Genomic DNA, 14,132 nt, shown 5'->3' with positions numbered 1-14,132 from the left:
GATGGCATATATGTTAAGAAGGTACACTGATGTCATTGGTAGAAAGTCACATGTAGTCCTGGCACTTGGCAGCTGAATTATCAAGGTTACCATGAATTTAAATCCAACCTGTGGTACTATTCAACGGTACTAAAAATTCCAAACAGAATTTTTCAATAAACAATGAAAAACTCAAAGCCTATAAATTTATTTGTCCAATATCAGAATCCAAAGCAGCAAGTTCAATATGATTTTTTCAGGAATTGAAACACTTTGAGTGGCTTCAAGGGCTCTCCCCACCACTTCCACCTTAACTAAAAACATAACCCTAGAATTTTAAAAAATGTGTTTTTAGGTTTAAAGAGGGGAGGGGTTTCCTAGAAAAATACCTTCTCCCAAGAACAGAATTCTTTAACTTGGAAGAACTGGTCTTAGACATTTATGACTGCTTAGGACACTATGTGTTCCCATATGTGTGGCCTTAGCCTGTGTTCTCTGACCTGGGCTGCATGTTGAGAATCCTCTGGGATCCTGTGGAAACAATCGGGGCTTGGCCACTGCAGCACATCTCACCCCAGGGCCCACAGTAGCCTGAGAGACACTTGCATGGTGTCACCGCTGCTCCTAAGGCCACTCTTTGCAGGATGTTTACCAGTCTGGAGCTAAAGCTCGGACTCCCTGTACTGGTAGAGGCTCCTGGGTGTCTCAGGGACCTCAGAAGAAGCCAGAGGCAGAATTTAAATGTTGCTGGTCAATTGGCCTGAAGAGCGGACTAACCCAGTGCGTCCACTCTAATGAGTCCTTTGAGGGAGAATGCTTTCCCCGGCTTGTAGAAGGGAAACCAGAGGTTGAAGAAGTCATACAAGTTTGTGCTGCTCTGAAATGGAAAGAGCAGTGCTAGAGGATGTGCGGCATGCACAGAAGAGCAAGTGTGCCAGTCAGACCTCCAGAGCACAGCACATGTCTGCTCATGAGGCAGAGGAGCAAAGAACTCAGTCCCGTCCAGGTCACAAGGGGCGAGGCCTGTTCTCCACACTTGATTTAAAACAGTGTTGTTTGGGGGTTTTGATTATTTTGCTTTTTTTTTTGTTTGTTAGGGGTTTTGGTTTTTTTGTTTGTTTGTTTGGTGGTTTTGGTTTTGGTTTGGGGGGTTTTTGGTTTTTGTTTTTTGTTTGGTTTGGTTTTGAGAGAGAGTTTTTCTGTGTAAGCCCTGACTGTCCTGGAACTCCCTCTGTAGACCTGGCTGGCCACCACTTCCCAGAGATCAGCCTTTCTGTGCCTCCCACGCACTGGGGTTAAAGGTGTGTGCCACCCGCTCCTGTCTTAAAATCTTTCTAGTATATGTGCATAGGCTTTTGCCTACATATTTGCACATAGTTATTTAATTCTCCCCACACTAAACTGAAGCTGTCCCTGTCGTGAGGCATAGTCACAGACAGAATCTAAGTCATGCTGCTATTGAACAGAAAGGCTGGATGGCTCCTCCAGAGACACAGTCTGAAGCGCTCTATCCTGTATGTGAAATAGCCTGGTTGTCAGACCAATGTCAGAGAAATGTATTCAGGTTTTTACCGACCTCTGGCTGCACGTATGGATGCGGCCACATTGTTTATAGATTTACACAGGTCTCCTATCTTAGAACACTGTGTGGAGGCACGAGACGGCCTTCAAGACATGTCTGGCCCAATAGCCAGAGCAGGGAAGGAGCAGAACTATATCTAAATCCAGGGAAGGGTCAATCACATTCTTCACAGAGACCAAGAGATTACGGAGGCCGGGGTGAGGGAGGTGAGTAAGGGGAACCTTGTCTCCCTTGGTCTGAGCTGGACACTCTGTAGGTGACCCTTTTAAAGATTAACCAGTTCATCCCTGGGCAGACTTCAAAGGAACACGTCCCAGATGGGCATTCTCCCCTTTTCTCCAAGCCATTGCTTCCAGACCTGTCCCGGAAAGGAAATGGGCCTGGCAGTCTGGTTGTGAGACTGAACAGTGGCTGAGGGAGCCCCCTGAGGCTCTTGCGCCCCGCACTATGGTCAGCAGAAGGGGAGCAGCTCTGTTCAAGCAGGGCAGCCACATTTTGTTTTCTGGGTCCAAGCCCTGATGGCCAAGGAGTTTGCTAGGTCAGAGACCAGTTCCTTACACATTAAACAAGAAACTTATTTTCTGGATTTTCCCATGTGGCCCCCTACCCCTTCATGTACCATTTTCAGAACCTGAGTATACACAAGCATCCATCCACTCGATGTCTTAAACACTCAAGGGGGCCCAGCCAGAGGTGGGGGAGGAGAGGAAGAGAGAATATGCATGAGATTGTTATAACGAAGCTACTTATTTTATGCAATTAATATATGACTAATTAATGCCATGCACATGGTATTGGTACAGAGACAGACAGATAGACCAATGGAACAGAATTGAAGACCCAGAAATGAACCCACACACCTATGGTCACTTGATTTTTGACAAAGGAGCCAAAACCATCCAATGGAAAAAAGATCACATTTTCAGCAAATGGTGCTGGTTCAACTGGAGGTCAGCATGTAGAATGCAGATCGATCCATGCTTATCACCCTGTATAAAGCTTACATCCAAGTGAATCAAGGACCTCCACATCTAAGCAGATACAATCAAACTAACAGAAGAAAAAGTGGGGAAGCATCTGGAACACATGGGCACTGGAGAAAATTTCTTGAACAAAACACCAATGGCTTATGCTCAAAGATCAAGAATTGACAAATGGGATCTCATAAAACTGCAAAGTTTCTGTAAGGCAAAGGACACTGTGGTAGGACAAAACGGCAACCAACAGATTGGGAAAAGATCTTTACCAATCCTACAACAGATAGAGGCCTTATATCCAAAATATACAAAGAACTCAAGAAGTTAGACCACAGGGAGACAAATAACCCTATTTAAAAATGGGGTTCAGAGCTAAACAAAGAATTCACAGCTGAGGAATGCCGAATGGCTGAGAAACACCTAAAGAAATGTTCAACATCTTTAGTCATAAGGGAAATGCAAATCAAAACAATCCTGAGATTTCACCTCACACCAGTGAGAATGGCTAATATCAAAAACTCAGGTGACAGCAAATGCTGGCGAGAATGTGGAGAAAGAGGAACACTCCTCCATTGTTGGTGGGATTGCAGACTGGTACAACCATTCTGGAAATCAGTCTGGAGATTCCTCAGAAAATTGGACACTGAACTACCTGAGGACCCAGCTATACCTCTCTTGGGCATATACCCAAAAAGATGCCCCAACATATAAAAAAAGACACGTGCTCCACTATGTTCATCTTCCAGCCTTATTTATAATAGCCAGAAGCTGGAAAAAGAACCCAGATGCCCTTCAACAGAGGAATGGATACAGAAAATGTGGTACATCTACACAATGGAATATTACTCAGCTATCAAAAAACAATGACATTATGAAATTCATAGGCAAATATAGGGAACTGGAAAATATCATCCTGAGTAAGGTAACCCAATCACAGAAAAGCACACATGGTATGCACTCATTGATAAGTGGCTATTAGCCCAAATGCTTGAATTACCCTAGATGCACAGAACACATGAAACTCAAGAAGGATGACCAAAATGTGAATGCTTCACTCCTTCTTTAAAAGGGGAACAAGAATAGCCCTGGGAGGGAATAGGGAGGCAAAGTTTAGAACAGAGGCAGAAAGAACACCCAATCAGAGCCTACCCACATGTGTCCCATACAGATACAGTCACCCAGTTAGATAAGATAGATGAAGCAAAGACGTGCAGGCCGACAGGAGCCGGATGTAGATCGCTCCTGAGAGACACAGCCAGAATACAGCAAATACATAGGCCAATGCCAGCAGCAAACCACTGATCTGAGAATGGGACCCCAGTTGAAGGAATCAGAGAAAGCACTGAAAGAGTTTGAAGGGGCTTGAGACCCCATATGAACAACAATGCCAACCAACCAGAGCTTCCAGGGACTAAGCCACTACCCAAAGACTGACCCTGGGCTCCAACCTCATAGGTAGCAATGAATAGCCTAGTAAGAGCACCCATGGAAGGGGAAGCCCTTGGTCCTGCTAAGACTGAACCCCCAGTGAATGTGATTGTTGGGGGGAGGGCGGTAATGGGGGGAGGATAGGGAGAGGAACACCCATATAGAAGGGGGGGTTATGGGGATGTTGGCCCGGAAACCGGGAAGGGGAATAACAATCGAAAAGATAATAAGAAAAACTCAAGTTAATAAAGATGGAGAAAAAAAAAAAAAAGAATGCCAACCACAACTAGACAGAGTTGAATGGCACTCAGCTGTGAGGTGAAGGCTAGGAAGCCAGCAGCAGTTGCCAGAGCAGATCTGGGCCGAAAGTAGTGAGCAAAGGGAGTGCAGACCCAAAAGTGCTTATGTGGGTCTGAGTTGGAGTCAGAATGGCTGGATCAGTCCAACATGGTGCTCGGAGAAGGAGGAATCCCAGGCTTCCTGAAGAGGTTTCAGTCAGAGATGTTGACTGAGAACTCTCTGGAGCTGGAATTAGGGATGTAGGCCAGGAATAGATTCCCTAGAAGGAAACTGAACTCTTACCATAGCATTTATAAAGTACCACAAGAGCCTCAGGAGGGAGGAACTAATCATGGGCGGAAGCCATTGGAGGCAGAGGAGGGAGCGCGGGGACTCAAGGATGTCAGCTAAGGAGAACCATCTGCCTTGTAACCCAGAGGAACCTTGCTAACTCGCAGGATATGGTGATCTTTGTAGGGCTGTGCTGTGCCCTTAGCAGCTTTCACAGGGACATTCTTCTGTTGACCACAGGGCTTCTAATACCTACAGAAACTCTCAAGGCCCCCACATCTCCAGAGGACCTCAGAGTCTGACTTCAGAAGCAATCCTGCCAGGCCTTCTTACCGAGTCTGTTTAACATCTGTCCAGAGTGTGGCAGTCAGACTTCCCTGGACAGGGAGCCTGTTTGATGCACTTAGTAGGTGCTTTAAAATGTTTGGCAGTATTCTGCAAAATGAAGGAAGACAGGTACAAAAGGTCATGCGGAATATTTCACTAATCTAGGATTTCCATCAGAGGTAAAATCACTGTGAAAGTTCTTTATACCAAACAATCTTACAAGGCTGGTGTACTGATTAGAGTGTCAGTGGTTACCGAGAGACAGGACTGTCCAGAATGAAGAATGGTCCAGAACCTAACTACAATTCATTGAGCTGTCTCTATCCCCTTAATTGCTAGTCCTTGCCCACCTCTACATCTAACCTAGCATCCTTGAGACAGTCTACCAGGGGTGTTGCTGCTACGTGAGAAGACGGAATTTGGAGTCACCTAAACCTGGTCCATGGTCCATCGTCCATGGTCGCTCAAATTTAGCTCCAGAATGAGCTGGGCCTCAGCCTTTGAAGGTGAGAGCTGTGTCTTTGTGTTGATATCATAAAGACAAAAACCAAACTAATAGTTACCAGCTCAGAGACAGACGAACTGATTGTTTAAGGGGTGTCAACTTCCTTTTGAACGGATGAAAAATGTCTTGGAAATAGCATTGGTCTTAGAGGGTTTTGTTTTTTGTTTTTTGTTTTTTGTTTTGTTTTGTTTTGTTTTTGTTTTTTTGCTGTGAGTAGACACCATAACCAAGGCAACTCTTATAAGAGCAACATTTAACAGGGGCTGGATTACAGGTTCAGAGGTTCAGTCCAGTATCATCAAGGCAGGAGCATGGCAGCATCCAAGCAGGCATGATACAGGAGGAACTGAGAGTTCTACATCTTCATCTGAAGGCTGCCTGTTGCGCCCACCTGACCGGCAAGGAAGACGCAACACCATTGGATCCTTCTCAATCAGCCTTTATTGCAGGAACACCTTATTGATGATACGGGGACCCCGGGGAACAAAGGCACTTGCCTTAAGTACAAAACAGACAGCATGGCTAAGGACTTGTCCTCTAGGGATTGGTGGAGTAAAGACATCTTATTAACATGCTTATCAACTATGACCAAGTAAAGATGTCAGAAGAAAGCTAAAGGTGGTAATAATACAAGCGACCACTAGATGTCAGTGCTATAGATAATTGCTCCCAACAGCTGCCAGCAGAATACTGGCTTCCAGGCAACTAGGATTAGGGTCTTAAAGCCCACGCCCACAGTGACACATCTACTCCAATAAGGCCACACCCCCAAATAGTACCACTCCCTGGGCCGAGCATATTCAATCACAGCGTGCTAAGATGAATGGCATCATAAATATAATAAATGCCAAAAATCCTTTCTACTCAGAAAATGGTCAGTCACTAATTTATGTCATTGTCTCTCAAAAAAATTCAATCATTCACCACATATAGGAAACACAATTTATGAATATTTATGTATATCTCACATGCACATAAATATTTATAAGCCATGTGAGATTAAGATGGAATAACTCTATTTGTGGATTTAAAAAAAAAAAAAGTTTGGCAAGTATGTTTACTTAGTCACTTTTTGCTGCTGTGACAAAATGCCCACAATGATCAACTGAAGGGAGGAACTGTTTATCTTACTTTAGCTCATGGCTTCGGGGTGTTTACTCCACAGTTAACTGGCTCCATTGCTGTGGGGCCCAAGGAAAGGAAGAACATCACAGCAGGGAGCCAGGAAGCAAAGAGTAAGGGCATGGCTTGACTTGATACACTTCCAGGCCTCTAACAGCTGCTTCCACCAACATCCTAACATCAATCCCCTTCCAATGATTCCCATGGGTCAATCCATTGCTTAGCTGGGAATCTTCATGAGTCGGTCTCTTCCGCAGAGCCTCACTGCTGATCTTAGCACTGGACTACACCCTCAAGGCATGGGCCTTGGTTGCAGGGGACATCGTATGCAAATCACAACAGCAGTGGACAGTTTAGGGGACCCAGGCAAACCTGCAGTGAAAATATGCTCTGGCCTGTGACTCATGGGTTCTGGGCTTAATGGCAACAGGAAATAGAGAGAGAGGCACCCAAAGGAGCTCTTCAGAAGAAGCCTCTTGAAAAATCCGTGGCCCTTCACTGGGGCAGAGGAGGAAGCTGTGGGGCATTTCACCCAAGTCTACCAGAAGAGGAAGGGGTAGGGAAAAGGTGGGAGAGAGCAAAAGAGGAAGCCTGGTGATGTGGCTGATGTAAGTATTCCTTTCAACATGGATGAATTCAGCCAGGCTTCATTCCATAACTCCCCCTCTTATGCTTGGCTTTCTCTTGTCTCTGCTTTCCCCTCTAAAGAGGAGAAAATGATAAAACCAGAGAAGATTCAGGGCTTCCTTTCTTTAAACTGATATCCCTTATCTCAACCCCCACAACACACACAATTCATATCAATTACTCATTGAAGGGGCTGAAGATAGCTCAGTAGTTAAGAGCAGAGGATCCAGGTTTAATTTCCAGCACACATATGGCAACTTACCACTGAAAGATCCCATGCAGAGAGACCCTTACTCAAGTCTTGGGAAATCTCGGACCCCAGACACAGAGACCATTTTGGATGTAATAAGCAAAGGCAAGGTTTATTACAGAGACCTATTACAGAGATCTCTGGGCCGACACTATCCACGCAGGAGACAGAGGTGTCGACCCGAGAGGCTGGGAGAAAAAAAAAAGAGCATTTAAAAGGCAGAGGCTGGAGCCCAGGGGATGGGGGATGTCAAAGGGGAATGCACCGCAAGTTACAGGATTGTTTTAGGCTCCAGGAGATAAGGGACGCCAAAGGTCTTATGGCCCCTGGTTCCGGAACAGAGCTACTAAATCAGGAGAAGGGTCAGGTCTTCAGGTCCTCATTATTTTTAAAAGTTTGTCAGAATTGATGAAGCATCTGTATTTGAAACACCTCTGGTTAGGCTTGGGCTGCCGGTTTCCTGGAGGGCTCTCTGTAGGACGCAATGGCTGGAAAGCACAAGTAGGGGCTTAAATAAACATCACAGGGGCAGAACAAAGAAGTTACTCACACCGGGTGATAAGCAAAGTAGTTCTCTTGCATTTTTAACAATCTGTCTTCCAGAGACAGTCCTGTTGCTGAGTTTTGGGCTAATTTAAAACTCTATCTCTCAATCACCATCTATAACTCCATTTGCAGGGTATCTGGCATCCTCTTCTGGTCTCCATAGGAACCATGCATGTGAGTGGTGCACAGACATACACGTAAGCAAAATACCTATATCCATACAATAAATTTTAAAAGATATTAAAACCAAATGATGTGTATTTTACATTTTTAATAACTTGTTTGGTAGCTTTCATTTGGGACAGAGCCTCGTGCTGTAGCCCAGGATGGTCTAGAACTCACTGTGTCACCCAGCCTAGCCTCAAGTTCATGACAATGCTCCTGCCTCACCCTCTCAAGTCCTGGGATTATAAACATCAGCTACTACTTCTGGCTTAATACATATATTTAAAGATCCTCTTAGAAGGCTGCACTTAGAGGACAGCCACTGTGCAACCTATTTCTTCTACTCCTGACAGTATTAGTCTTTTTAGCATCATCAGGAATATGACTGCAGTGATATGTCATGATGAAAATACCCCTTGCATTCAAAGAGACTGGAACTTTTGCTGGACCACACAGCAAGAGTCAGTAATATACCTTGAGGTCACATAGGACTTTTAAGACTGTTATCTTACTGCGTGTGCACTCACGCATACTCTTGAGGGAAACTTCACTCTTACTGTCCTGTGGTTCATTAAGTGCTAAAAACTTAACTCTGTATTACCCGTGCTTTAATAAGTGCTGATATCTGGCAATTGTCACACATTGTTTAGCAGCAGGGAGTTAAGCAAAAGGATTTATTGCTAGTACTCCCTTTTCTGCCAGCAGCCAGAAGCCCTTTGCTGGCCTGGCTAGTTAACTCATTGTGAACCAGAGGAAGAAAATGAAAAGAACTAAGACGCTGTGTACAGGCAAATATGCACAGACACATATACTTTCAAACATTCATACACCCACACTCTGGCCAGGCCCGACTGTCTGTCACAATCAACTCCATAAGTATTCATGCATGCACTTACACCCACACATATAGAAATCAGACATACACATCTGGATGGATGGATGGTGAGAGATAGAGTTTTAAATTAGCTCAAAACTCAGCAACAGGATCTGACTCAGGAAGACAGATGGTTAAAAATGCAGGAGGACTGGTCCAGACTCACTGACCCTCCGGATGTCACCGGACGTGGGTAAATGAGTAACGGGTTCTGTTCTGCCCCTGTGATGTTTGTTCAAGCCCCCATTGTGCCCTACAGATAATGTTCCAGCCATTGTGTCCTGCACATAGTATTCTAGGAAACCAGGGCCGAAGCCTAACCAGATGTGTATCAGATGCAGATGCTTCATCAACTCTGACAAACATTTACCCTAAAGGACAGGAATCAAGATCTGTTCTCAGAAGAATGCTTGACCTTTCCCCTGATTTAAACCCTAGAGTCTTAAAAACAATCCTGTGACTTTGAGAGTTTCCCCTTGTGACACTTTTGGCATTTCCTTTTGACATCCCCTCATCTCCTGGGGCTTGTGACTTCTCCCTTTAAAAAGCCCTTCTCCCAGCCACTCAGGGTCGACACCTCTGTCTCCTGCGTGGGATACATGTTGACCCGGAGCTCTCCGTAATAAACCTCGCCTCTGCTTATTGCATCAAGATTGGTCTCTCGTGTGTCTGGATCTTTCAATGGATGGATGGATGGATGGATGGATGGATGGATGGATGGATGGATGGGGCAAAGTTTCCAAAGCCAAACCATTCGATCAACAATTTTCTTTTCTCTGGTCTTTTACACCTTCTAGACAAAAAGTACTTTAGGAAATTATCTCAGAGATAAAACGTTACATAGAATGGGAGTTACAGAAGGATGTTGATATTAAGTTCAAGCAGTGTTTCATTATAATATACCATTAAAAGTTCAAAGCCGGGGGTTGGGGATTTAGCTCAGTGGTAGAGCGTTTGCCTAGGAAGCCAGGCCCTGGGTTCGCCCCAGCTAAAAAAAAGAAAAAGAAAAAAAAAAAGTTCAAAGCGACAGCGTTTCACACATGTTTTGCCTTTATCATAGCACACAGCTGTGACTTTTTTCCTTGATCTAAATATTTTTTGAACACAAAATTGTCCCAAGTCTATTTCTTTTTTTTTAGTGTAATTATGAAAGCTCATTTTATTTCTTATTATGAAGCCTTTACCTACTATTCTGAGGAATGGGCACATTCTACTTTTGATTCTAACACTATTACATCTTTTTAGCAACAAACACCATCTGTAAAAACTTTCTTCCTAAAATTATTTTAATCAAATCAGGAATTCTATAGAATTATTATGTATTGTTTATATAGCATCACTACAAGATAGTACATCTTCGTTGTTCTGCAGAAAGATCTGCTCAAAAGGATAGGTTAATGCCTAGTGATAGTTATATATTTAATAATAACAGAAAAAGCATATTAATAGCAGGAATCTCTCCTAAAATGAATTTCTTCTGGGCCTTGCCTATGGGAGCAAATCCATCATGGATTTTAATCCAACGCAGACTCATCTCAGGAAGATTACCTGATAGTTATTAGCTTCTCCTATGATGTCTCCTGACAAACACTGAGCACAATATATGGAGACTGCTTGATAAGCAATGTTCTTATCTGGGTCAGTTAGAGTGAGTGCCTTTATGCCTTGTAAAACTCTCTTAAACATTTTTTTCTGTCAAGTATCCCCTTCAGGGATGCCAGGAGTGGGGGGTTGGGGAAGGCAACTTCTCAGAGGTGAAGGGGAGAGGGAGGGGGTGAAAAAGTCTGAGAGGGGGACTGGAAGGGGGATGGCTATATAATAAGAAAAAAGTATCCACTTCTCCCTCTTTCCCCCCAGCATGTGATGCTTTCTGTGCTGTTCCGTAAAATAGAGAGAAAAGTCCTTGGTTATGGACAGACACAGAAGTAGGCACAGATTCATGGGACAGCCTTCAGGAAGACACCAATTCACACTGATACAAGAGACAAACATGGACATTGGATGACAGGGGGAACAAAGTAGGGAATTCAGATCTAGGCTTCTTCATGGTTAAACGAAACCAAGGGGAAGTGTTCTGGTGTCTTTCCTCAATGAAACATTGCCACATTATTGTTATCTGATCTTATTATTAGTGCATTCAAGTTGACATATATAGCTAGGAAATAAATACCATTCCAAAGTATACCATTACCAATCTCCAACCCTTCATAGGATAAAGCAGAAATGTGTCTCTTTTTTGTATATGTGTATTTGTGTATGGTATATGTGCATGTTTGTGAGCATAATGACATGCATAAAGAGGCCAGAGAATGATGTTAGGTATCCTGTTCTGTTACTCTGCCTTATTCCCTTGACACAGGGTCTTGCACTGAATCTACAGCTGAGCTAGTAGTCAGCAAGCCTAGCAATCCACTCTTCCTCACCCCCAATAGCACTGGGGTTACAGATGCAGGCTACCACACCTGATCTTTTACATGGGTTCTGAGGATTTGAACTCAAGTCCTCATGCTTGTGTGCAGGTGCACCCACTGAGCTGTCTCTTCAGGCCCTGCAGTACAAGGAGTATTCTGCCCTTGTTTAGGCAGCAACCTCATTAGCACTTAGTCTAAATAAGCGAATTACAGATAAGGTCTGGGCCAGACTTACCTGGACATTGCCAAAACAAAGGAATGGGAAGTAAATCATTTTGGTGGTGACAATGCTCAGCATGTGAGTCTTGAGAGTCAGTGTGGCCCAATGAGTGTGTGTGTGTGTGTGTGTGTGTGTGTGTGTGTGTGTGTGTGTGTAAGAGGCTTCACTCTATGGTATCTATGGACCACTTCATGAGCCTGGGCTTGGACTTCAGGAATTGTATCCTCCCCCCACCCACTGCACCATTAAACATTTTTAAGATGTATTTTTAATTATGTGTATGGAGGAGGCAGATGCACATGTGTGGGCAGATGCCCTCAGAGGCCAGAAGGGAACATTGGACCCCAGCACTGGAGTTATGGCGAAGAGCCTGACATGCGTGCTGGGACCTGAACTTGGGTCTCTGGAAGAGCAGAGGGTACTTTTTAACCTCTGAGGCATCTCTTCAGATTCTTCCCTGCCCGCTTTTAACCCCAAGAGTAAGATGTCCTTGCCCCTGGTACCATGTTACACATCCCTCACAGAGGTGGTTTAAACCTATCTTTTCCATAGTTCGAGATCTAACTGAAGACTGTGGTGGATTTTCAAAATCGTGTTGCCCATACCATGGTCACTTGACGCCTTTGCCTTTCTCTGTGATGAAACTGAACCCTCGGGCGTGACGTGGAGGGAAAAGATGTGCTGGTGATGAAGAGAGAAATCCCAAAAGGATGCTGCAGGCGTGTGCCGGCCAGAAGTGCGCCTGTGGAAGCCACTTTCAAAGATTGACTAAGGCAGCTTCCTTGGTCCTCCTTGGCCCATGAAGCGGACAGAGACCATTGGTGGGAAACCTTCAATTTTCACATGTCTTCTTTACAATTCTTTACAGCATCATTTTTTACACACCATCTTCCAAGCATATCTCCTCATTCTCTTGTTTTGATAGTGGGAAATACTTTCATTATCTCTTCTACAGACAACCATCTGTGTCTTCCTCTGGGCACAATTTCTTCTTATGTTCCAACACACATAATAAGTCTTCTTGTATTTGTCAACAAATATGAATGCCCATAACAGAAAGGAAAATTTCTTACGACTCATTTTTTTAGGAACTAGACGTGTTTGGATTAGAATGAGGGTCCCATGTGCCACCAAGATCCTTCTTGCTTCACTTTCTGCCCACTCATCACTAGCTAGTGCCATTGTCCTTGAGCCTACCATCTTTTAGTTACACGGTTTTTATCACAGGAAACTGCTTCTAGAATGATCAGAAGGAAAAGGACAAAAATCTTGTTCCAGTTCTGTCTGTATCCTTAAAAAGGAGCACTTCTGGAAGCCTAGAGATTGGGGCTCCCAGGGTCAGCAGGGGATCCTTAGAAGTGCTAAAGTGGAGACTACGGACACTCTCTTGAACTAGATCTAACACTGAACCAGCAGACTGACTCTGAACCCCTCCAACTGCATTTAAAGTGTGTGTGAGAGAGAGAGAGAGAGAGAGAGAGAGAGAGAGAGAGAGAGAGAGAGTGTGTGTGTGTGTGTGTCGGTATGTGTCTGTGTTTCTGTGTGTCTGTCTGTCTGCGTGTGTCTGACTGTGAGTGTGGGTCTGTCTGTGCCTGGGTTTGTGCATCTGTCTGTCTGTCTGTCTGTCCTGGTATGAGTGTGTTTGTGTCTATCTGTCTGTGTCTGTGTGTGTGTCTGTGTATGTAAATGTGGGAGATCCTGTTAAGAGTTTTCAGTAAGCTAGTGAATTCATTGCTAAATGATCATTTCATTGACTTGACAATTGCTTCGGGAACTTTTTAGGATAGCTTTGAATTTGATGGAGTCTCTCTTGGCTCCTAATGGAGCTTAGCTTAGAGACCCAGAAAAACAAATGGCCACAAAAGCCCCCACTCCCACACCTGCCAATGTCTTTTGGGTTCTTGCCTCTCAAATTCAAAGCATAAAGTTAATGGATGCCAAAGAGGAGGTTTTGGAGAAGACTATTACAGGTTCTGAGCTGGGAAGTTAAGGAAAAGGCTGCTCCATGTAGCAGGGGCAGGTCTCTGGGGATGAGATAACATAAGGGTGTTACTTTGGGGGCTTTGGGAGGCTATGATAGAATCTGGGGTGAGACATGGTAAAGGGGTGACCTGGCCAGTCCAGATGGCTCAGTCAGGGGTGTCCAGGTATCTCCTCTCAGTACCAGTCATGTCCTCATGTGTAGCTTACAGGCAAGGGCAAGAGATAGTCAGGGACCAGGAAGCAGGACTCTCTGGTGTTCCTGGCCTCCAGTAAGAACATCTTCAGAACTGCTGCTTGGGGTCCCTGTCCTGCCTGACTAGTCTCTGTCTCCTTGTCTCACCAGCATCACTATAAAACACAAGATGGCAGGCACTGGGCTAATCAGGTGACTAGGATGATGACTCTAGACTCTCTCAGACCCTTTCACAAGGAGATGACCAGGAGACAGACTTGATAGATTCCTTTGATTTAAAAGAACTTCTCATTTTAGAAACATGACCTCCAGCCTCAGCAGAGATTAAACTACTACTACTATTTCTTCTTCTTCTTCTTCTTCTTCTTCTTCT

General features: G+C 44.4%; 1 protein-coding gene across 1 annotated transcript in view; it reads right to left on the bottom strand.

Moving 5' to 3' along the window:
* Positions 1 to 14,132, bottom strand: part of LOC116897921 — an 85,360-nt gene that overhangs the window by 47,570 nt on the left and 23,658 nt on the right. Inside the window, exon 2 of the mRNA XM_032899355.1 lies at positions 757 to 856. Within this exon, the coding sequence (XP_032755246.1) occupies positions 757 to 856 (100 nt within the window). The remainder of the gene's footprint in view (positions 1 to 756; positions 857 to 14,132) is intronic.

The sequence above is a fragment of the Rattus rattus genome, chromosome 1 (genome assembly GCF_011064425.1).
Source record: "Rattus rattus isolate New Zealand chromosome 1, Rrattus_CSIRO_v1, whole genome shotgun sequence".
NCBI classification, from domain to species: domain Eukaryota; kingdom Metazoa; phylum Chordata; class Mammalia; order Rodentia; family Muridae; genus Rattus; species Rattus rattus.
This window is presented reverse-complemented; position numbering and strand designations above follow the sequence as displayed.